The sequence below is a fragment of the Phyllostomus discolor genome, chromosome 6, assembly GCF_004126475.2.
Source record: "Phyllostomus discolor isolate MPI-MPIP mPhyDis1 chromosome 6, mPhyDis1.pri.v3, whole genome shotgun sequence".
NCBI lineage: Eukaryota > Metazoa > Chordata > Mammalia > Chiroptera > Phyllostomidae > Phyllostomus > Phyllostomus discolor.
Window position 1 is genome coordinate 122,683,046 of NC_040908.2, and position 25,582 is coordinate 122,708,627.

Sequence of the window (25,582 nt, forward strand, 5' to 3'; positions counted from 1 at the left end):
AATATTGATTTAAAAACAAGTGGCAGAAGGATAAATATGCAATCAAATTTTTAAAATGTAGAACATGTAAATGCTGAAAGGTAGAAATGCATGAGATGGTGTGGAATTTTAATTAGGCTTTGTCATGTCTAATTTCTTCATGTAGGTGGTTATAAGTACAAAGTATATTATTATGTACAGCTTTCTGAATGTCTTAATATTCAGTACAAGTCATCAGTGGATAGAATCCATTTGATTGGTTGATTATTCAAAGTAGTGAAGGGATCATTGGTAAAGTATGGTTCCCGAAGTAGGGAACAGAATGAGATCCAAAGCACAGGTAGAGAGATTGTCTTCAAAAAGATGAAGGGAGCCCTGGCTGGCGTAGCTCAGTGGATTGAGCGTGGGCTGTGAACCAAAGCACAGGTTTGATTCCCAGTCAGGGCACATGCCTGGGTTGCAGGCCATGGCCCTCAGCAACCGCACATTGATGTTTCTCTCTCTCTTTCTCCCTCCCTTCCCTCTCTAAAAATAAATAAATAAAATCTTTAAAAAAAAATAAAAAGATGAAGGGAGCTGAATTTTGGTGACATATTAAAGAACTGGTTGACCGTTGCATAGGTGTGTGGTTTTTTTAATGTTTAGTTTTTCTTGAACACTGTTGAAAACATTGTTATGCATGTTTAGGAATTTGCATGAGAAAATGTGATAATGGCATGTTTGCAGCCTGGTGAAATGTAAGCTAATAGTTTAGACTTATCTCTAAGGCTTACTTCTAGGCTTAACATCTAGGTTTGGCAGCAAGGTAATTTTACAACATTATGATATGTTGATATGTTTTACTGCATCATAGCTTGTGAAAGTATTTTTTTCTTCTAAGTATTTTTTTTCACCTAGGAATTTTGTAAACTTTAAGTCTTTTATTTGCCTAACTTAGTGCCTTTGATTATATAGTCATTTTTGTGACTCTGCTTTGCTTCATTTGCTTGCTGAGTTGTGACTTCTTTTCCTCATAGCTGTTTCCTTCTGAGTATGAAAGACGATAGTATCGAAGGCATTTATGACACTCTAAAGCAATGTGCATTGATTTCCAAGTCTGCTGGGGGAATTGGTGTTGCTGTGAGTTGTATTCGAGCTACTGGCAGCTACATTGCTGGGGTAAGCTTCTGTTGTATGACTAAAAATGTGTAGAATTGAGGAAATCAAGTCCATAAGCAACCAGGTTTATGGTTGAGAGGGCATATGCTAGGGCATGGGAGACCTATGTCTCTGTTAATTACTGGTTGGTTGTGTGACTTGTAGTGAGTCATCTCACTGCTTCTGGCTTCATTTTCTTCTGTCTTATTAAAGGTTTAGATTAGATTATGATCTCTAGGATCTTTCTAATCTCCGACTTAGGTTTATTTTATATTTTGAAATTAGATTTAGAATTCTGGTTTCATTTATAATAATAGCAGCTGTCATTTATAGATGGTTTACTATGGGCTAAATCTGTTAAAAGTTGTACATGAATTACTCATTTAGTCCTTACTACAACCTTATGAGATAGATATCATTACAGACACATGGTAGAAACTGTATGCCTTACGGTAACTTTGTGAGTACAGGCACTATATGCACTATTATTTTTACTTTAGAAGTGAAGAAACTGGGACTTAGAAAGTTAAACTACTTCCAGAGATTAGTCAATTAATATGTGACAGAGCCAGGATTCAGGTTTTAAATATTGACACTTTTAATGTAAATTCAAGCTCTGCTGGTTCATGATTCCTTGGGAGTTAAGAAAATGATATTAGGTAAGATGCTATTTTAAATCTTATCTTCACTACTTATTAGTTGTGCCTAGCACAAGTCATTTACATCTCTGTGTTTGTTTCTTCATCTGTAATGTGAAGAAAATACCTAATCCTATAGAATAAAGCTAGAGAGTCCAGAAGAAAACCATTCCATTATGTGGTGTTTTGGAGGTGCTGTGATGTATACAGAACTTTCACTTAGTAGCAGGATGAGCCATTGCTCATGTATCTTTCTAAGCTATTTAAAGGCTTGCCTTGGGGTAGGAGGATTATTTTTGAAATTTCATGAGGTTTATTCTAGTCTTAGGAGTCTATATTTTCTTATCATCATTCTAGAATTCATTTATTGCTGAGAATCTGTTTACCTTATTTACTGTCTTGATTTATCTATTGCATATAAATTTTATTGTATATGGCCTTGAATTCTTTTGGGAATGATCTTTAGAAGGTGTGGAATTTATCCTTATTTTTTATTCTTTTGACTTGTAATTTATATGTCTTACTGTAAATTAGAGATGCCATGAAATAACTTTTATATATAATTACAATGTATTCAACAATTTGTTTATTTTATGTTGAGCATTATGTTTTAAAAGCAGAGGTAGAAACTGAGAGCAGGTAAAACTTTATAGAGTGGGAGAGAGTAATTTGTTCACTCTTGAGCTATTTTTTTCTTTTTCTTGCTGAGCCCCCACCCTTTCTCCTCCAGATGCCTTTATTCTCAGTCTCTCTTTCAGACTAATGGCAATTCCAATGGCCTTGTACCAATGCTGAGAGTATATAACAATACAGCTCGATATGTGGATCAAGGTGGAAACAAGGTATGCTCCATTACTTGAAAGTACTGGAAATCAGAACTAAAAATTATTTGCTATGTATGCTTATCATAAGATGATTCATTGTGTATTTCTAACAACATTGCCTTTTTTTTTTCATTTTAAAACCCATTTAATTTGTATAAGTTATTGTACTTTAAAGTGCATACACTTGAAATGTACAGTTTGATGGGTTTTGACATACGTATATACACTGTATAATTACTATACCCATCAAAATAATAGGACATTTCTATCACCCCAGAATGTTTCATCATGTACCTTTTTTTTAAATGATCTCTTTTTTTAATTGTTGTTCAGTTACAGTTGTTTCACCTTTTACCCTGTCTCTCCCCTGCCCTGTGGCTACCCCCCGCCACATTGTCCATGTTCATGAGTCCTTTATACATGTTCCTTGACTGGTGCCTTCTCCTTCTTTTCCCCATTATCCCCTTTACCTGTTCCCTCTGGTCACTTTCAGTTTGTTCTTTATTTCCATGTCTCTGGTTCTGTTTTGCTTATTTGTTTGTTTTTGTGGATTAGGTTCCACTTTATAGGTGAGACCATATGGTATTTGTCTTTCACTGCCTCGCTTGTTTCACTTAGCAAAATACTCTCCAGTTCCACCCATGCTGTCAGGAAGGGTAGGAGTGCCTTCTTTCTGCTGCATAGTATTCCATTGTGTAAATATATTGCAGTTTTTGATCCACTCATTTCCTGAAGGGCACTTAGGCTGTTTCCAGTGCTTGGCTATTGTAAATTGTGCTGCTATGAACATTGGGGTTCATAGGTTCTTTTGAATTGGTGATTCAGAATTTTTAGGGTATAATTCTAGCAGTGGGATTGATGGATCAAAAGGCAATTCCATCTTTAGTTTTCTGAGGAAATTCCAGACTTTTTCACAGTGGCTACACCAGTCTGTATTCCTACCAACAGTGCACTAGAGTTCCCTTTTCTCCACAACCTCTCCAACACTTGTTTGTTGATTTGTTTATGATGGCCATTCTCACCAGAGTGAGGTGGTATCTTATTGTGTTTTTTTTTTTAAAGATTTCTTTATTTTTTAGAGATGGAAGGGAGGGAGAAAGAGAGAGAAAAACAACAATGTGCGGTTGCTGGGGGTCATGGCCTGCAACCTAGGCATGTACCCTGACTGGGAATCGAACCTGCGACACTTTGGTTTGCAGCCTGCGCTCAATCCACTGAGCTATGCCAGCCAGGGCTTCATTGTGGTTTTAATTTGCATCTCTCTGATGACTAGAGATGCCGAGCATCTTTTCATATGTTTCTGGGCCCTCTGTATGTCCTCCTTGGAGAAGTGTCTGTTTAAGTCTTTTGCCCATTTTTTAATTGGATTGTTTGTCTTCCTGGAGTGGAGTCTTTTGTGTTTTTTATATATTTTGGAGATCAAACCCTTGTCTGAGGTATCATTGGCAAATATGTTTTCCCATATATTTAGTTCTCTTTTCTTCATTTTAATGCTGTTTTCTTTGGCCATGCAGAAACTTTTTAATTTGATGAGGTCCCATCTGTTTATTCTTTCCTTTATGTCCCTTGCTGTAGGGGACATATTGGTGAAAATATTTCTTTGTGGAATGTCTGAGATTTTCATGCCTGTGTTTTTTCTCTAGGACTTTTATTTTGTCACGACTTACATTTACTTTTATCCACCTTGAATTTATTTTTGTGTCTGGTTTAAGTTGGTGATCGAATTTTATTTTCTTACATGTGGCTGTCCAGATCTCCCAACATCATTGTTGAAGAGGCTATTTTTACTTCATTTTATGCTTCTTCCCCCTTTGTCAAATATTAATTGACCATAGAGACTTGGGTTTATTTCTGGGCTCTCTGTTCTGTTCCATTGGTCTATGTGTCTGTTCTTTTGCCAATACCAGGCTGTTTTGATTACAGTGGCCTTGTAATACAGTTTGATATCAAGCATTGTGATCCCTCTTGCTTTGTTCTTCTTTCTCAAAATTGCTGCAGCTATTTGGGGTCATTTATGGTTCCATATAAATTTTTGAAATGTTTGTTCTATATCTGTGAAATATGTCATTGGTATCTTAATAGGGATTGTGTTGAATCTATAAATTGCTTTGGGTTATATGGACATTTTGATGATGTTAATTCTTCCAATTCATGAGCATGGTACATGCTTCCACTTGTTTGTGTCTTCCTTAATTTCTTTCTTCAGTGTTGTGTAGTTTTCTGAGTACAGGTGTTTTACATCCTTGGTTAGGTTTATTTCTAGGTACTTTATTTTTCTTCTTGCCATATCGAATGGGATTTTTTACATGATTTCTGTTTCTGATATTTTATTAGAAATAATAAATATCAGGGTGGGAGTGCCACTGTGGGCAGGCACGGGTATGTACCTCTGAGGTAGTGGGCGTGGGTGTGCACCACTGGGGTGGTGGGCATGTGGGCGTGGTCTCCTCTGATGCTGTGGTGGGGGTGTGGGGGCAGGTGTGCAGTAGTAACAGACGTGGATGTGCAGCCTCCCATGCTGTGGTGGCAGCTGGGTTGGGCACATACTGCTGGGGCCATGGTGCGGGTGGGCGCCCTCTGCTGCTGCAGCTGGGGGAGGGGAGGGTCCTATCTCGGGAGGCAGGGGTGGCCACTGTGGGAGAATTCCCTAAAGAACCACCAAGAGCCTATTTTTTCTTTTTTAATTTTTTTTATTTTAAATTCCTCCTGTTCAAGCCTGATGCTCCAAACAAGTGCCCAGCCTCTTACACAGCCCAACTTTCCAACCAGACTTCAGGCTATCCCAGTCAGGGTCTGTCACGGCCCAACTCTTCTCCCTTCTCCATGCGTCACCTGGCTCCTCAGTTTCTCTGGTAATGACCCATCCAACGTCCACAGTCTCAGCAGGTGCACACTGCCCCTGTGTATTTGCCACTTTTCTTTGTTCCCCTGAGTGACTTCAAGCATCCACGTTCATCTTGGTGCTGCTCAAACCTCCCCGTTAACCTGGATCTCTTCCAAGAATCCTGGCAGGCCCAGCAGGGGCTGGGCCTGGGGCTGTATCCACCCTGGTTCCTGCACTGGTCCCAGGGACCTTATCGTCCCAAAGCAATCTCCTTACCGTCTCCTTCAATGTCCTCTACAATTTTGGCCTCCAACTTCATATATACTGGGATACTGTTGGCTGTTCACTCTGTTCCTCAAAAGATCGGCTAGGTGTTCCCCTGAGCAGCCTTACTAACATTCTTTCACACATATGGATACAATTGGAGATCTCAGTCTGCCATGGTCAGACATTGTGCTGGGCAAGAGAAGAAAAGGGCAGACAAGACAGAAAGCCAGACAAGGTGCCCGGGCATGGCCTGTGGAGCTTCCTCAGGGCACAGTGCCCAACCTTCCACATCTGTTGATTTATTAACAATTACCATTCTGACCAGTGTGAAATATCTCATTGTGGTTTTAATTTGCATCTCTCTGATGGCTCATGCACTTCTGTATGAATCATCCTCATCCTTCCCACCCATACATACTGGCTGCAGGCAGCCAGTGATCTAGTTGGCAGCTTTATTTTACATATTTGCAAAGAATTTCTAAAGTGGTAACATTAATACTTGATCTTAAAAAGGAATTGTCATATGTCTTCTAACTTTTATTTAAAAAAACAAAATTCTGCCTGTTTTATAGAGGGAAAAGTAAAGTTGAGAGGATTGGGTTGTTTATTTATTATTATCAGTAGGCTAGCTTGCAAGTCAAGCCTGCCTCTTGTGGATATGTAGGCATACCAATCATCTCTTAGTTTATGAACTTCTCTTTGGAGTACTTAAAAAAAATCTATGGGGACCTTGATAAGACATTTCACCTTTTGACTTTAGTAAGCACACGACCTATTATTGTCAAAGTTAAAGTGATTTTTCTTCTGGCTTTCTACATGTCATATAGTGTAAAGTGACCCGGATGACAACTGAAGAAGCTCCATCTCTAGTTCACTGTATTACTGGACAAATTATTTAATCTTTATTTTTTCACATTTTCTTTTTGTCAAATCCTCATTTTCACTCCTAGATTTGTAAGAAAATGGTACTACTATATATTTTTATAGTACTTTTATTTGTATTATCTCATTTAATTTATTAATTATAGAGAAGATCCAAGGAGATACTATTAAAAGTGCTTTGGAAAATGGGAGGTTTCTTTGTTTCATTCTGATTCTGAAAAGAATGATGATTGTTTACTATTAGCGACCTGGAGCATTTGCTATTTACCTGGAGCCTTGGCATTCAGACATCTTTGAGTTTCTTGATTTAAAGAAGAACACAGGAAAGGAAGAGCAGCGTGCCAGGGACCTTTTCTTTGCCCTTTGGATTCCAGATCTCTTCATGAAACGAGTGGAGACTAATCAGGTAAGAGATAGGTACCTATTAGTAATGACAACTCGATTCACATAAGCTTTCTCTTCGATCATCTTAAATCATGCTTAGGGAAAGTCCATCTATGTGTTTTACTCTGGAAGGCATTTTGAATAAGTTAAGAGATGCTTCTCCTGCTTTTTTGATTTTTCTCCTTCAAATAGATACAAACAGGCAGAACTTTATGTTTAGGCCTGAGCCTAAAATGATTATTCCTCCAGCAGATTTCCAAGACAGTCTTTGGAGGATACCCTATTCCCTGGGTAGTCCAATCCATGGCCCACAGGCCGCATGTGGCCCAGGATGGCTATGAATGTGGCACAACACAGATTTGTAAATTTACTTAAAACTTTTGTTTTTGTGCATCAGTTTTTGTTAGTGTTTGTGTATTTAATGTGTGGCCCAAGACAACTCTTCTTCCAGTGTGGCCCAGAGATGCCAAAAGGTTGGATACCTCTGGATGGATTATGTATGGCTGGTTATTTGAAGTTTCTCATGAGTGGTACTATTCTTCCCTTTGTAGGACTGGTCTTTGATGTGTCCAAATGAGTGTCCTGGTCTGGATGAGGTTTGGGGAGAAGAATTTGAGAAGCTATATGAAAGGTATGGGAAAAATATCAAAGTAATAATGTTTTACATGTTTTTCTCTTATTTGGGGGATCCACATTTCAAAACTGTATCATTCATTAGTTAGTTTCTAGGAATATTTGGAAATATGTAGGAGTCAGTGTGATTAAAAATTATATTTTGGTCTGGTTTTCTTCCTGAATCTAACAAAATTTTATTTTTCGTCTTAAAACTTTGGGACATGTAAATATTTGCTTGAGTTTTTGTTTTTTTTATTGTTTTTTAAAGGTTTATTTATGTTTAGAAAAAGGGAAAGGAGGGAGAGAAACATTGATGTGTGAGAGATAAATAGATTGGTTGCTTCTCACATGCCCCCAACTGGGGACCTAGTCCACAACCAAGGCACATACCCTGACTGGGAATGGAACTGGCAACTTTTCAGTTCACAGGCCAGCATTTAGTTCACTGAACTACATCAGCCAGGGCTTGAGTTTTTCAACTGATGCTTTTAACAATGAAGGTAAAGAGTTATCAGGGTTATTATTTTGCTTGGCTGTATAGTACTTTTGATAAAATAAGTTTTATCAAAACTTCAGATAAGCTTTAAATTGCACATAGGGATCAAGATCAAGTAGGACAGTGCATGTCAATAGTTCATTAAGTAATAGCACAATAGTACTACTTTAGCATTATAGTACAATTTGACTACTTTGGATTTTTTTCCTTTATATTATTTTTGATTTAGTGGAATTGGGTGTATTTGAAGGGATTTAAAGCTGCCTGGTTTTCTTCTAAGGCTGAGGTGATGAAAATCTGGCTTTTGTGAGAGTAAAATGAGTAATATATTCCTTTTTTTTTCCTTAGAAAAATTTAGTAAAAAATTTGAGTTTTTATAATATATTTTAATGTTTTTCCTTTGTGTATTTCCTATAATAAAAGATCTTAGGGAATAGTAAAATAATATTAGCTTTGTCTTTCAGTTATGAGAAACAGGGTCGTGTCCGCAGAGTTGTAAAAGCTCAACAGCTTTGGTATGCCATCATTGAGTCTCAGACAGAGACAGGTACCCCATACATGCTTTACAAAGATTCCTGTAATCGGAAGAGTAACCAGCAGAACCTGGGAACGATCAAATGCAGCAACCTGTGCACAGAAATAGTAGAGTATACTAGCAAAGATGAGGTAGGTAGAAAAACTTCTGTCTGAATCAAGTACTGAGACATGAATCTTAGGAAGTGAAGTTATTGTTTGTGAATCCCTCATTTGACTTCACTTGAGACGGGGAGAGGGAATTTTACTAGCTTATTGGTAAGCAGAAGGGCACTGAAATAGACAGAAATTACAAAGGAAAGAAGGAGTGTTACATGTGCCTTGAATATCTTTTAGTCTGAGCCATGTAGAAAATTGTCAGCTGTTTCTTACATAAATATTGTTGTAATAACCTTTACTTGAGAAAAATACAAATATATAGCCATGGTAGTTTAGGACAAATACAAAAATATGTTAGGATGCTCATTCAGTTAAAAGTATGTAAACTTATAGAGAATCCTTTCAGTAAATGGTGAGACAATTTTTTTCTTTTTTTTTAGTATGTTTCATTGATTATGCTATTACAGTTGTCCCATTTTTTTCCTCCCCTTTATCCTCCTCCACCCTGACCAAGCCCTCCCATCAGTGCTCCCCTCCCTTATTTCATGTCCATGAGTCATACATAAAAGTTCTTTGGCTTCTCCATTTCCTGTACTATTCTTAACCTCCCCCTGACTATTTTGTACCTACCAATTATGCTTCTTATTCCCTGTACCTTTTCTTCCATTCTCCCCTCTCCCCCTTCCCACTGATAACCCTCCATGTGGTCTCCATTTCTGTGATTCTGTTCCTGTTCTAGCTATTTGCTTAGTTTGTTTTTGTTTTTAGGTTCGGTGGTTGATAGTTGTGAGTTTGTTGTCATTTCACTGTTCATAGTTTTGATCATATTCTTTTTCTTAGATGAACCCTTGAACATTTTATGTAATAAGGGCTTGGTGATGATGAACTCCTTTAACTTGACCTTATCTGAGAAGCACTTTATTTGCTGTTCCATCCTAAATGACAGCTTTGGATAGAGTAATCTTCGATGTAGGTTCTTGCCTTTCATGATTTTGAATACTTCTTTCCAGCCCTTTCTTGCCCGTAAGGTTTCTTTTGAGAAATCAGCTGACAGTCTTATGGGAACTCCTTTGTAGGTAACTGTCTCCTTTTCTCTTGCTGCTTCTCGGATTCTCTCCTTAATTTTAATCATGGATAACTTAATTGTGATGTGCCTTAGTTGTGTTCCTCCTTGGGTCCACCTTGTTTGGGACTCTCTGAGCTTCCTGGACTTCCTGGAGGTCTGTTTCTTTCGTTGAACTAGGGAAGTTTTCTTTCATTATTTTTTCAAATACATTTTTAATTTCTTCCTTTTCCTTTTCTCCTTCTGGCATCCTTATGATTCAGATGTTGGAACATTTAAAGATGTCCTGGAGTTTCCTAACCCTGTCCTCATTTTTTTGAATTTTTGTTTTTCCTATTCTGATCGAATGTTTATTTCTTTCTTCTGTTCCAAATTGTTGATTTGAGTCCTGGTTTCCTTCCCTCACTGTTGGTTCTTTATTTCACTTTTGCATAGCCTTCACTTATTCCTCTATTTTGTATCTGTACTCAGTCATTTCTGTGAGCATCCTAATTACCAGTGTTTTGAACTCTGCATCTGATAGTTGTCTGTCTGTTCATTGCTTAGTTGTTTTCTGGGAGTTTTGATCTGTTCTTTCGTTTGGACCATATTTCTTTGTCTTGGTGCTCCTGTTATGTTATAAGGGGCAGAGCCTTAGGTATTCATTCGCCAGGGCAGGGCAACACACATTGCTGTGTTGTGACTCGGTATGTGGGGAAGCAGTCAGAGAGGCAGCAGTGCTGCTTACTCAGTTCTCATCTTGCTTTCAGTCACTTCCCCCACAACCCACAAGAAAATTGGGCCTTTCCGGTGCTGATTCCCAGGTGGGTGGGTGTATGTACATTCTGGGACCCCATGGGTCTCCAACTAACTCTCCTTTGAGGATAGGCATTTTTCCTGCCGCCACAATCCCCACAGGTTTTTATCACCAGGGATTTTGAGGTTTTATTTCCCTCTGCTGGGACCCTGGGTTGTGTGGCCTATCTAGCTCTCCAGTTGTTCGTCTTGGCTTATCTGCATGTGAATGTGGGAACACCCCATCTTCCAGCTGCCATCTTTCCTTGTCACATCCTCTCCATCCCAGCTGCTGGTCTTTGCCTCTCTTACCAGTCTGGATGAATGTTTCTTCTTTAACTCCATGGTTGTTGGACTTCTATACAGTTTGATTTTCTGGCAGTTCTGGTTTCTTGTTTTTAAATTTATTGTTGTTGATTTTTTTGGTTTTGCGAAGAAGCAAGGCATACCTGCACCTTGGCTGGAAGTGGTGAGACAAATTTCTAATCTCAAATCTTTAAGGTGATTCACAGAAGAGGCAAGGCCAGAAATGGGATGCAGATTTAGTGTTTTTTAAAAAAATGGTTTTTGGAAAAGCTTTAATTCAGGAAATACAGCTTGTATGACAGATCAGGGATAGTGTTTGGTTTTATGCAATGTCAAGTAAGTTTGTTTGCCTGGGGTAAATACAGTAAGGTTTGGTATAGGGCAGGGCTGTCAAACTCATTTTCACTGGGGGCCACCTCAGCCTCATGGTTGCCTTCAAAGGACCAAAATAATTTTAGGACTGTATAAATGTAACTACTCCTTAACTGTTAAGGAGTTGAAATTGCATTTGGCCTTATGAAGGCAACTGCAAGGTTGATGTGGCCCCTGGTGAAAATGAGTTTGACACCCTTGTAGGAGAGATGGCTTCAGCCAAGGGAAAGGAAGTGGGTGAAAGCTAGGGTGTGTCACAGGTAGGAAGCCTGTGTAGGTCTCTGAAAGAAAAATGGCATCAACATGGTATGATGAGAAGGATAGATCTTGCTTTTCTTATAACATTCTGTCATTGTACTGGGCAGTACACTTCTACTCAGATATACATAAAAAATTATAGCATAATGTGCTATAAGTCTGGTAATAGAGTCATGTACTGTGGAACACAGGCTTCTTACCTATGTCACTGGTGCATGTTACAACTCATATATGTGAAGAGGTATTGGGATTTAGAAATTTTACCAAGGGATGATGAATTTGAGATATCAGAGATGAAAATGAAAAATTGTAATGTCAGAACTGTTTAATGTTAGAGACTTATGATAGTGTTATCTACCCAGGGAAGAAATAAAAATTTAGTGATTATTGACCCTTTGTCTTTTCATTCTAGGTTGCAGTTTGTAACTTGGCCTCCCTGGCCCTGAATATGTATGTTACACCAGAACATACATACGACTTTAAGAAGTTGGCTGAAGTCACCAAAGTCATTGTCCGAAACTTGAATAAAATTATTGATATTAACTACTACCCTGTCCCAGAGGTATGAACAGATATCTCTGCTTATTGGTAGTCATTGAAATCCGTGGTGGAGGGAGTTTATGACAGTCTGCTTGCCTGTCATTATGTAAATAGTTATAATTGGAATCATGTGAGGAAACTGAGATAAAAAAAGAGTGTGTGTCATTTGGTATAGAATGTTGCTTTTTCTGTTTAGTAATGTCTCTTTCTTGTCTAAACCTATGGCACAAAGGCATACTTATCAAATAAACGCCATCGCCCCATTGGAATTGGGGTACAAGGTCTGGCAGATGCTTTTATTCTAATGAGGTACCCTTTTGAGAGTCCAGAGGCCCAGTTATTGAATAAGCAAATCTTTGAAACCATTTATTATGGAGCCTTGGAAGCCAGCTGTGATCTGGCCAAGGAGCATGGCCCATATGAAACCTACGAGGGCTCTCCAGTCAGCAAAGGAGTAAGTATATGGATAAATTTTTCCTTCCTTTTTTCATTCTGTGGGCCTCCCTCCCCGATCACTGCTGGACATGGCCTGTATGTTTGCCCCATCCTCCACTGGGAGTCCCCTCTGTCTGCTGAACCTTCCACCTGCAGTCCCCCGTCCACTTACTGTCTACCCTCTTTGGTGCTCCTGGCTGTGAGGAGGCAGGCCAGCCACACTGGGAGCCAGTGGGACATCATGGCCTCGGCTGCAGCCTGGCGTGGCCTGCAAGTGCATGGTGTATGAGTGCATGGCTAGAATATGCTGGTTGTGTTGTATAAAACTTCGTTTTGCCTATGAGTTCCTGTAGTTGGCTGAATGGTAGCCCTCAAAAAGATAAGCTTATATTCTAATTCCTAGAACCTGTGAAAGCTGGTTTAAAGGGATCTTTGCAGATGTAATTAAGGATTTTGAGATGAGGAGATTATCCTGGATTTTCTAGATAGGTCCTAAATCCAATGACAGTTGTCCTTATAAGAGATACAGAGAGGAAGAGGAGGCAACATGACCTTGGATGTCAAAATTAGAGTGATGCAACTATAACCCAGGGATGCTGATAGCCACTAGAAGTTGAAGAGGCAAAGAACATAATCTCCTCTAGAGCCTCTGGGAGAAATGTGGCTCTTCCAACATGTTATTTTAGGTTTCTGGCCTCCAGAACTATGAGAAAATAAATTTTCATTTTAATCCACCAAATTGTGGTAATTTGTAAAACCAGCCATCAGAGACTAATGTAATGTTTTCCTCTTGAATAAAACAGATATTCTGTTTTTGTTTTTGTGTGTTTTATTTTAATCATTGAGATATTCTGTTTTAAAACTAGTCATTGCTTAAATGATTTAAGAAGAAAGCTATCAATATTAGGTTTCTAATTCTAAATTCAGTGAATTAAAACAACATACATTCAAGGAAGGCTGTGCCTGGATCAAAATGGCAGAGTGTGTAAACTGCTTGCCTCCTACCACGATCACATCAAAATTGCCACTAAATTATAGAATAACCATCACTGAGAACCACCTGAAGACTAGCTGAACAAGATTTTGATAACTAAGAACATAAAGAAGAAGACAAGTTGAGACTGGTAGGAAGAGCTTAGATGTGGCTGAGCAGGTCCCACAACCACAGTGTGGCAGTTAAGAACTGGAAGGGATATCTCAGCTGCAGAGATCCTCCACTGAGTAATGAGGAGTCTCAGTTCAACACCAGGCTTCCTGAACCAGAATATCAGTGCCAGGAAAAGGGCTACCTATAACATCTGGTTGTAAAAACCAGTCGGGATTGCCAAGAAAGACAAAGGGCTGTAAGAGGCTGAGGCCTTAAATGAGTCATCAGACCAGATGAATTTAATTGATATTTTTAGCAGCAGAATACATTCTTTTCAAGTTCACATGGAATATTTTCCAGGATAGACCACATGTTAGGCCACAAAACAAGTAACAATAAATTAAAAATAGAATTCATGTTAAGCATCTTTGATCACAAATGATATGAAAGAAGTCAGTTATAAGAAGAAAACTGAAAAACATAACACATGGAGGCTAGAAAAGATGCTACTGAATAATGAATGGGTTAACAATAAGATCATGGAAGAAATCAAAAGATACCATATAACAAATGAAAATACAATAACACAAAATTTATGGGATACTGCCCAAGCAGTTCTAAGAGGGAAGTTCATAGCAATATGGGCCTGCCTCAAGAAACAAGAAAAATCTCAAGTAAATAGTATAACCTTACACCTAAAGTAACTGTAAAAAGGTCAAACAAATCCCAAAGCAAGTAGAAGGAGGAAATAATAAAGATCAGAACAGAAATAAATAGACCCTAAAAAACAATACAAAAGATCAATGAAACCAAGAGCTAGTTTGTTGAAAGGATGAATGAAATTGGTAACAGTTAACAAAACTCAAAGAAGAAAGGAGAGAGGACCCAAATATATAAAATCAGAAATGAAAGGGAAATGGAAACCGATACCACAGAAATGCAAAGGATTATAAAGAAATACTATGAACAATTATATTGTTGAACAACAGATTGAACAACCTGCAAGAAATGCATATATATTTCTGGAGACATACAATCTTCCAAGGCTGAATTAAGAAGAAACAAAATCTGATCAGACCAATAACTGTTAATGAAACTGAATCAAAATGGATTACAGACTTAAATGTAATAACTGAAACCATTAAACTTACAGAAGAAAACATAGGCAGTAAACTTTGATATTGCTCTTTGCAAAAATTTTTTGGATTTGTCTTCCTAGGCAAGGGAAACAAACAAGAATGAACAAGTGGGGCTATGTCAGACTAAACAGTTTTTGCACAGCAATGAAAACCATCAACAAAACAAAAAGACAACCAACTGAATGGCAGCAGATATTTGCCATGAAACATCTGGTAAGGGGGCTAATGTTTAAAATATATAAGGAGCTTATACAACTTAATACCAAAAAAAACCCCAAACTATGATTAAAAAATGGGCAGAAGACCTGAATGTCTATTTCTTACAATTTCTCCCAAGAGAACATAATGATGGCCAACAGTCATATGAAAAGAAGCTCAACATCACTAATCATCAGAGGAAAGCAAATCAAAACCACAATGAAATCACCTCATACCACCAGTCAGAATGGTTATCACCAAAAATCAATAATTAGTGTTGGCGAGGATATGGAGAAAAGGAAGCCCTTGAGCACTTTTGGGATTGTAATTTGGTGCAGCCACTATGGAAAACAGTATGCAGTTTCCTCAAAAAATTAAAAATAAAACTATTATATGACCCAGCAATTCCACTTCTGGGTATTTACCTGAAGAAATCCAAAACACTAATTTGAAAAGATCTGTATACCCCTATGTTCATTACAGTGTTATTTACAATAGTAAAAATATGGAAACAACCTCAGTGTCAATAGATGAATGGATAAAGATGTGGTACACATATGCAATGGAATGTTAACTTGGCTATGAATAAGAATAAAATTTTACCATTTGTGGAAACATGGATGGACCTAGAGAATATTATGCCAAGTGAAATAAGAAATACCATGTGATTTTGCTTACATATAGAATCTAAGAACATATGAACAAATGAAAAAAAAACTAAAATATACAAAGAATATATTGATTTTAAAAAATGGTCAGAGGACCAGAACAGAACACTAGATGGGAGGGGAGTTGGGGGATTGTTGAAAAGGTGAAGGGGGTAAGAAGTTATAAAATAGTCACCAGGATATAAAGTATAGCATAGGGAATATAGTCAATAATATTGTAATAACTATAGATAGTGTCAGATGGGTATTAGACTTATTGGGGCAATGAATTAGTTGTATAAATGTCTAGTCATTATGTTGTACACCTGAAACTAAAATAATATTCTCTGTCAACTTTAATTAGAAAATACATTTAAAGAAATGAAATTTAAAAACACCAGTATACATTGATTATCTCAGTTTTCATGGGTCAGGAGTGTAAGCTTGGCTTAGTTGGGTTGTCTTTTCTGGGTCTCACAAGGGTACAATCAGGGTGTCAGTAGAGGCTGTAATGCTATTAGAGGGTCAGGGTGTTGCCCGGAGCTCACTAGGTTGTTGGCAGAATTCATTTCCTTGCAGTTCTAGAACTCATGGCATCTTCAAAGCCAGTTGGAGAGAGAGTCCTTCATTTCAAGAAGGGCTTAGTTTAAGCATTCTTTTGACGGTTTTCATTTGATATATCAGGTCCACCCAGGATAATCTCTATTTTTTAAACTCAAAATTGACTGATTTGCACCCTTAATTATGTGAGTGCTATCATCATATTTCCAGGTCTAGTACACAGAGAAGAATAGATTATACATGGTCTGTGTTTCAGGGGGTGAGAATTTGGGAGCTGTCATAGAAGTCTGCCCTCCACACTGTCTTTATTATCAGTTGTATGATTCTATTCCATGTAAAATGAGGTGTTATTTTTTGTTCTGATCTTACCGATATTTAGGAAATCTAATGTATTATATAGAAATAGGTGTTTGTTAGCTGAGTAAATAAAGGGGCCAGATCATGGCAATTAAGAAAGATGAGGTGAGAGCAAAGCTTTTCCTATAGAAAAAGAGAATGCATCTCAGCAACACACTTTCATGAATGTTAGGATTTCCTGGTTTGTAGATATACAGGTCTTCTGAGGGGCTTAGCTGGGTCATGGGGAAGAGGTAAGTCTCAACTAGTTTTTTTAACCCTGCTTCTGATCAATATGACTTCATGGACACTGTCTAGGAAAAATCTCTGGACTTTGTATTCTTGACACAGTTCTACTAGAAGACAGAATTTTGGGATTTGTGGGGTGGGGTGTTGGGGGGCAGGATATCCAGTTAGTTTTTGTTTGTTTTTTGCCATGGTTTTAAATTGTCATAGATTGATTTATCATTAGTTGACTTGTTTATTCCTTAGATCCTTCAGTATGATATGTGGAATATTACTCCCACGGACCTATGGGACTGGAAACTTCTCAAGGAGAAGATTGCAAAGTAAGTAAAATACATAAAGTGGCTTTGAAGTAAGAAGATTCAGATTTTCATTCTGTTTCTTCAGTAGTTAGCTGTTATTTTAATTGCTGAAACTAACTTTTTTCTTCTTTATGTGGGCCTAAAATGACCTGGCTGCAGAACTGTTTTTAAATACTTCATAATATAATTCATGTATAGTAACCTGAAAATTGCTTGGCACAAGAAAGCATTTCAGTACATGGTAGGTATTATCAGTCGATCTTGTTTTAGAGCAGGGGTGTCAAAGGCATTTCCACTGGGGGTCACATCAAAGGACCGAATGTAATTTTAGGACTGTATCAACGTAACTATTCCTTAACAGTTAAGCTAGAGCTTGGCGCTGCTGCCAGGTAGAAACAAGGTGCTGGGCTGGATAAAACAAGGTAGAGAGCCAGATTTGGCCCATGGGCGTTGTGTTTGCCACCTGTGTTTTAGAGGCTTAACTACCTAGGTTAGGTAATTCTTTTTCTCATTAAATCTTTGTATTTCTATGAGTGCTTGCTTTTAAAATATGTTTCACTTTTATTTATTGCTTAACTACATTGGACACATAAATAACTTGTTGAATTGATTGACATAGGAATAGGAGATCTTCAAAGAGCTTTTGGAGGGTAATGGATTAAACTGTGAAAGAAAAATGCAAAAATTTAATCTTTATAGGTCCTTCAAACTAATAAACATGAGAGATTTGAGGGCAGGCAGAATGTTTTGCTGAGTGAATAATGAAAAAAGTTATGTTCTGTTGTTATGAGTCTGTCATCTGGGTTAATATACTTGCGAAGTTTTAATTTGAAGAAAGAAGCAGCGACTTTAAAATGTTCTTTAAGAAATATCCATTTGCCTTAAAAATTTTTTTTATTACTCAGTACATGTTAAAAAATTTAGAAAAATTTATGTGTGGAAACAGAAAAAAATGAGAATTATGCCAGTATTATCTTTCCCAAAAACCTGTTTGCATTTTTTCATCTGTAATCCTTCACACTTCTGAGCATGTGTGCATGTGTGTATTTATATGCAAATATAACTTTTACAAAAATGGACCTGTACTGTACTTTATTGTATTTTTTCCCCTCAGAATACTATAGTTTATGTGTTTTTACATATAACTTTTAAAATTTCATTGTTAATACATGAATGCATATTCATTGTTAATAAAGTTCAAACACAGAAATAGGTATGAGCCCTTCTTCATACCTCTTTAGCCAGCCATTTGTCCCATTAAACAAACAAAAAACCAACATAGTTTTCCAGAGATAACCATTGTTAATGGTATATATTTTTTTAGATTTTTTTCACTGCATTTGTAGATGCACACATACATTTTTGTTATATAAATTTGACCAATCTTGATATTTTCTGATTTATTTTAGAGGTCTTCCCTCTTTGTACCTGCAGTTCTGCCTAATGTTTTTAATAGTTTGGCTATATTGTATATATGGCTTTTCAGACATTTTCCTGTCTGAGATAGTTGGTGGTTTGATCGATGTCTCACAATTAGAGAAATGGTGAGAACCCAGTTGTACAGATTCCATTAGAATATGAAGCTCTGTACCAAGCACTGTATGAATCCAGATATATGTAATGTAGGAAAGACAAACTCTTTGGGTTTGAGAAACTTAAAACTAAGTAAAGTAAGACATGTAACACAAATAGTTTAAGGATATATAGAGGTACAGGTCATGGAATATGTTTGTAGACAAATACTTTATTTGACAAAAAATATTTATTTGACACTTAAGTGTTTTCTGCCCAGTCAGGAAAGATGTTCTAGAGTAGGTATCTCTTAGGCTGAACTTTGAAGGATGAGTTGAGTGCAGGTTGAAGTTTTCTCAGCGTTCAGATACTACATTCTTCCTTAAGCACTCTCTTGGCACTGAGTCAAAAGATATTAACATGCTTCTAGGAACTTGTAATTGAAGAGGTGATAGAGGAAGTCAGGAATATACCTGGATCATAATTTTCACTATTCATTGTCCTATTCAGGATAATGGAGACTTGTGGTGACAGATATCCAATTCTGACCACTTTCACATCATTGTATTTCTTGAAAGGGCCTAGCACAGTGATCACATAGGCACTTAGGAAAGAGAGAGCGTCTAATGAGTGTTGTACCCAGGTACAGGTGGGGACACTCCAGCAGCTATTTGAGTGTTTCCTTGGGCAAGATAGCATATTAAGTACTTTGATTCTGAGTGCCACAGCGCCAGTCACCTAAGGCATGACATAATCAAGATTTCCAGTAATAGAATTTGTGCTAATTCTGCTTATGAGGCATTTAGGAAAGGGGTGAGCTATATACCACCCATACTGTGGAGTTGCATACCTGTAAGGGTTACATTTAAAAATCCCTTTGTGAGTCTAATGTATGTACTATGTTATAATAGTAGGTACATTAACTACACTGACTTAAAGTAACTGCCTTCCTGCAGAGTATATTGCTTTAGGCCCAGCACCTTATAATCTCCTTTTCTTTAGGTATGGCGTAAGAAACAGTTTACTTATTGCCCCGATGCCTACTGCTTCTACTGCTCAGATTCTGGGAAATAATGAATCCATTGAACCTTATACCAGCAACATCTATACTCGCAGAGTCTTGTCAGGAGAATTTCAGGTGAGAAGGTCATAACCAGACCTATAGGAAAATCTTCTAAAAGCCTGATGTTGGCAGTAAATGCTAACTTATATTTAGTATGTGCCCCTTTTTCTTAGTAATGAGGCAAAACTTTGATAAAACGGGTCATCTTCATCTTTAATACTGTTCTAAGTTATTTGAACACATACTAGACATTTAATAAATATCTGTCAAAAAATGAATGATAGCCCTGGCTGGTGTGGCTCAGTGGATTGATCATGGGTCTTCGAACCAGGGGATTGCCAGTTCAATTCCCAGTTGGGGTGCATGCCTGGATTGCGGGCTGGGTCCCCAGTGGGGGGCACGTGAGAGGCAACCACATATTGATGTTTCTCTTCCTCTCTTTCTCCCACCCTCCCCTCTGTCTAAAAAAGAAATAAAATATTTTTAAAAAATGAATGAGGGTTGAGTATGAAAGTACTTGATATTAGAGTTTCTGTGATTATTTAACTGTTAGGTAATCATAGTGATATGTACTACAACATCAGATGTTTAGGTTGGTGATACTTAAGATATATGTAGTAGCATTATTTAAGACAGTGATTCTTAGCCTTGGTTACAAATTAGAATTTTTGGTGGGCAAGACCAGTGTTTTTTTTTGTTTTTGTTTTTGTTTTTTAAGTTCCCAGGTAGTTCAGATGTGCAGCTAGGATTGAGAACCACTAATTTAAAACATTTTTATTTGAATTTGTTGATAATGTTAAATTTCTGTAAGGTTTGGAGTGAATACACAGAGTTTCTATTTTTTTAAAAGTATTTATTATATTCTTAGGGAATAAAGAATCAAATCATATGGATTTACCCAGTTTAGGCAATGTTAGTTCTTTTTTTGTTTTGTTTTTGTTTTTTGTTTCTTTTAATTTATTTTCAGAGAGAGGAAGAGAGGGAAGAAGAGAGGGAGAAAAACATCAATGTGTGGTTGCCTCTTGCACAGCCCCTACTGGGGACCTGGCCCGTAGCCCAGGCATGTGCCCTGACTGGGATTCAAACCGGCGACCCTTTGGTTTGCAGGCCAGCCCTCAATCCACTGAGCCATACCAGCCAGGAAAATGTTAGTTCTTCTTACCTTTACAAATACCAAATTACATTTGCCTGAATAAAAAAATGTCAATATTTCGAAGGAATATAACTTTCATGTAATAGAATGGGACTCAGTTTTATGAAAATTAGAAATTATCAAGCTAATGTTAAGTAATTATTCAATGATTTTATTTAAGTTTTAGGCTCATAATTCTCTTTAGGTCCTGTCATTGTTATTTATTCTTTCACATCTTTTCTGCTTTTCCATTCAGATTGTAAATCCTCACTTACTGAAAGATCTTACTGAGCGGGGCTTGTGGAATGAAGAGATGAAAAATCAGATTATTGCATGCAATGGCTCTATTCAGGTATAGAATAAAAAAAAGTGAGCTAAATTGAACATTGGTATCTTCTCACTTATCCCAGGCAGTGGAGGGAAAGAATGTCTATTCACTGTGGCTTACGGTCATACAGGCTTATGTAGCTCCATTCACCTCTGCTTGCTGTGCTCGGATCATATACATCTTCACATAGCTGTACCTGGTCTTGCCCTTTTGTTTGTGCAGTGATATACTGCGCAAACAGTATATCACTGTTCCCAACTTCTCTGCACATTAGAATCAACTGGGGAGCTTTTATAATCCCGAAGCTTAGGTTGCACCTCTTACCAATTAAACAACAATGTCTGGGAATGGGAGCAAGGCATCATCCCTGGGTAATTTCCAACATGCATCAAAATTTGGGGACCATTGACATAAAATCTGAACTTAGAGTCAAAATTAACTTAAAAGTATGGTGGAGTTAGAGGACTGATAGTCCAAAAGACAGAGCCACAGATAGTGTTTAACAATAAAATATTTGCAACTGAGAATCAAGAAATATTTATTTGTACATACAGGTTTCTGGCTAAACATTGGTCTGATTGGCAATACAGATGAAGATTCTTGTAACATTTCAATTTTTGGGGGGGATAGTAATAGTGGCATTAGTCAGCCTATATGTTTTGATGCACGTTAACCCTGGACCTAAGAAAAACTTATTTCTGTTGACTCCAAATGGAGTTTGTGGACTCCTGACTTATTTAAAGTGTTTTGTTTCATTGCTTCCCTGGATCATGTCCTTGGAATAGCCTTGATAATTTGTGTTTTCTTCAAAGCTTAACGTTAATTTATTACTCTTCAGCAATTTCTTCCCTTTATTAAGTGCCTCTATCACAATGAATGTTTAGGCCATAAACTAATTTAAAGATGGATTTTAAATCACTACCACCAGGCTGGAATTCTGTTGGCTAGATGGGATTTTGTTGGACTTTCTAAGCCAGAGGTGAGCAGTCTTAGGAAACGTAATAAAGATCCTACTGAATGGTAGGGTCAGATCTGACAGGAAGTAGAAGGCCACATCCTTGGGTCATTATTCTGTTAATCGTACTGCTTTCATCAACTGGAGTACAATAAACATTCGGTTTCCTGTTTTCAGAGCATACCAGAAATTCCTGATGACCTGAAGCAACTTTATAAGACTGTATGGGAAATCTCTCAGAAAACTGTTCTCAAGATGGCAGCTGATAGAGGTGCTTTCATTGATCAAAGCCAGTCTTTGAACATCCACATTGCTGAGCCTAACTACGGCAAACTCACTAGTATGCACTTCTATGGCTGGAAGCAGGTTGGTGGAGCAAATAGAGGAGTACTTATTGCCAACTTGGGATATTTTGGAATTATAAAAAGTTTTGTATTCTAGCTCTCTATTAAATATTGCCACCTAGAAGTTCTTTCCCTCCAGTTCTAAAATGTTAAAAAAAGCCCGTAGTTTTTATATTAGATCAGTCTTTTTCTTTGGATTTTTTTTTGTTTCTTTACAGTTATTTCATCCCTATGTTTGAAACCTTGGAGTGACATACGATCCTCCTTTATTCTCTATGTAGTTTCTGACCGAATTGTATTGGTTGGTGTTCTTTGTATTGTTTCTTGAATATCTTCTGTTCTACCACCATTATTCTTAACTTCTGGTATCTCCGCTGTAGGGCATTTTGTGCATTGCTACCATTCCTAAAACAAAACTTTACACGTGTTGACAAACTTCAAGCAACTGTTGTTTCTCCACTTCATCTGCAGTGTAAAAGCCAATTGCATAGCTAGTCATTGCCAACTATAAAGTCCTGTGATTCTGGATTTTATTCTTATTCCCTGGCACTGTGCTAAGTCTTTAGAATAAAAAGTTATCTTTTTTTAATACTTGACAAACATTTCTTGAACATACACTATGCCCCAGTACCAGGGAATAAAAGATGATGATCTTTATCCTTGAAGTAGTCATAATCTGTTCTTATAGAATCTTGCCCTCTAAATAGTTATAATCTAAAGTAGACATGTTGTCTTAGGCAAACTTGGAAGATATACACAAAAAAATTTTTAAAAACACTAGAGAAGAAAAACATTTAACATTTCCAGAAATAATAAGCTTGTTTAGGAGTAAAAAGAAGAGAGTATACCATCTGACTCTCTTTAAGCATTTTTGAGAGGGTTTCCTAGGGGAGATTGAATATCAAGTTTAGAAAATAAGTTGACCTGGTTTATGGAAATGTATTTGAAACATTGGCCTTGGATGTCTAGTGTTTTCACAGTTTCTCCAAAATTTGTATTTACTTTCCATGTAGGGTTTGAAGACGGGGATGTATTATTTAAGGACAAGACCAGCCGCTAACCCGATCCAATTCACTCTAAATAAAGAGAAGCTGAAAGATAAGGAGAAGGCATCAAAAGAGGAAGAAGAGAAGGAGAGGAACACAGCAGCCATGGTGTGTTCTTTGGAGAATAGAGATGAGTGTCTGATGTGTGGATCCTGAGGAAAACCTAGAGACCAGCACTTCTTCAGTAACCATACTACTACTTCAGCATAGATAGGTGTAGTAGATTTGTGTGAAGTGGTAAGGCTTTGATGGACCTTATTACAGCAAATGGATCAATTAATTGATTTAAAGTATTGTTTCTATATAGTTTTTTTAAATTGATATGTTAGAAATCCAAGTAGAAGTTTTAGGCATGCAAAAGAAGTCATCTGACAAATAGGGAGTGATTGGGTAGGGTTTCATTACTTATCTGGCACCCCATTCTCTGGTGACTTCAGTTTTGGTAAAGAGACTTGGTTTTGCTGCATTGTCTGATGGATCCATAGGAGCAAAATTATGTCATAATCCATGAGAAGTGCTGGCAGAACCTTTATCTGAGCAAAGGTCATTCTGAAATAAACATTTGCAACTGATTGTGTGAGACTAATTTTGTCATTTATTTTAATAGAAAGGTCAAATTTGAAAACCTTTTTCTGTTCTTTGAGAGTTCAAGGAGGATATTTTAAGACAAATTACTTAGACACTATAGATTTCTGATTTTAATACTTGTGTTTTCTCTTTTTTACTTTTTATTTTTAGAATAACATCTAGAGTTTATTTGGTTATATTGTTGGGATGTTTATGTGTTTCAGGATTGCTATGCAATTGATATGTCACATTATTCTTTCATATCACCTTGTTCTGGGAATGTTTCTTTTTTTCCATTTTTAATCATTTTTATTTAATTATAATTGACATACATTATTATATTAATTTTAGTTGTATACCCCAGTGATTAGACATTACATAACTTACTAAATGATCATCCTGATAAATTTTGCACCCATCTGACACCATACATAGTTATTGGAATGTTACTGACTATATTCCCTGTGCTGTACTTTATATCTCTATGACTCATTTCTATAACACCCAATTTGTACAACATCCCATTACCATTTTCACCTATCCCCCAAACCCCTCCCACCTGGCAACCATCAAAATGTTTTCTGTATCTTTTAGTCTGTTTCTATTCTGCTTGTTTGTTTATTTCTTTTTTAGATTCAGTTGTTGATGGATACATGTTTATTGCCATTTTATTATTCATATTTTTTATCTTTTTCTTAAAGAGACCCTTTCACATTGCATGTAATACTGGTTTGGTTTTGATGAACTCCTTTAACTTTTTCTTGTCTGAGATCTGTCCTTTGATTCTAAATGATAGCTTTGCTGGGTTGAGGAATATGGTTGTAGGTCCCTGAATTCATCACTTTGAATTGAATATTTCTTGCCAGTCTCTTCTGGCCTACAAATTTATTGTTGAAAAGTCAGCTGACAGTCTTATGGTAGCTCCCTTGTAACTAACTGCTTTTCTCTTGCTGCTTTTAAGTTTCTCTCTTTGTCTTTAATTATGCACTTGGTCTTGGTGTGAATCTTTTTGGGTTCATCATGTTTGGGACTCTCTGTGTTTCCAGGACTTGTATATATATTTCCTTTACCAAGTTAGTGAAGTTTTCTGTCACTAGTTTTTCAAATAGGCCTTCAGTTTCTTGCTCGCTCAGTTATCCTATTGGTACCCCCCAAGATGCAAATGTTGGTATGCGTCAAGTCCTAGATTCTTCTTACACTATCCTTTTTTTAAATTCTTCTTTTTCTGTTTGGATTTGGTGTTTTTTTGCTTCTTTATATTCCAAATCACTGATTGGATTCTCAGCTTCATCTAGTGTACTGTTGTTGATTCCCTGTAAATTCTTCATTTCAGTTAATTTACCCTTCGTTTCTGACTACTTCTTTTTTGTGGTTTTCATGTCCTTATTTATGTTGTTGAAGTTCTAAGTTCAAACAATCTTTTCCTGAGTTCTCTGAACATCCTTATACCCAGTATTTTGAACTTTACATCTAGTAGCTTGCTTGTCTTCATTTTGTTTAGTTCTTTTTCTGTAGTTTTGTTCTGTTCTTTCATTTGGGACCTGTTTATTTGCCTCCACATTTTGGCAGCCTCCATGTGTTTGTTTCTGTGTTTTAGGTAGAGCTGTTATGTCTCCCAAGCTTGGCAGAGTGGCCTAATGCAGTAGGTATTCCGTAGGGTCCAGTGGCATAGCCTTCCTAATCACCCAAGCT

The 25,582-nt window shown here is 37.1% G+C and overlaps 1 protein-coding gene across 1 annotated transcript in view; it reads left to right on the forward strand.

Annotated features, from left to right (window-relative positions):
• Nucleotides 1-23,898, forward strand: part of RRM1 (ribonucleotide reductase catalytic subunit M1) — a 47,402-nt gene extending 23,504 nt beyond the window's left edge. The window contains exons 8-19 of the mRNA XM_028514690.2: nucleotides 996-1,137; nucleotides 2,513-2,596; nucleotides 6,796-6,957; nucleotides 7,487-7,566; nucleotides 8,511-8,712; nucleotides 11,865-12,014; nucleotides 12,225-12,446; nucleotides 16,888-16,964; nucleotides 19,458-19,593; nucleotides 20,907-21,002; nucleotides 22,111-22,299; nucleotides 23,291-23,898. Coding sequence (XP_028370491.1) covers nucleotides 996-1,137; nucleotides 2,513-2,596; nucleotides 6,796-6,957; nucleotides 7,487-7,566; nucleotides 8,511-8,712; nucleotides 11,865-12,014; nucleotides 12,225-12,446; nucleotides 16,888-16,964; nucleotides 19,458-19,593; nucleotides 20,907-21,002; nucleotides 22,111-22,299; nucleotides 23,291-23,479 — 1,729 coding nt within the window. The 3' untranslated portion in view covers nucleotides 23,480-23,898. The remainder of the gene's footprint in view (nucleotides 1-995; nucleotides 1,138-2,512; nucleotides 2,597-6,795; nucleotides 6,958-7,486; nucleotides 7,567-8,510; nucleotides 8,713-11,864; nucleotides 12,015-12,224; nucleotides 12,447-16,887; nucleotides 16,965-19,457; nucleotides 19,594-20,906; nucleotides 21,003-22,110; nucleotides 22,300-23,290) is intronic.
• The last annotated feature ends 1,684 nt before the right edge of the window (nucleotides 23,899-25,582 follow it).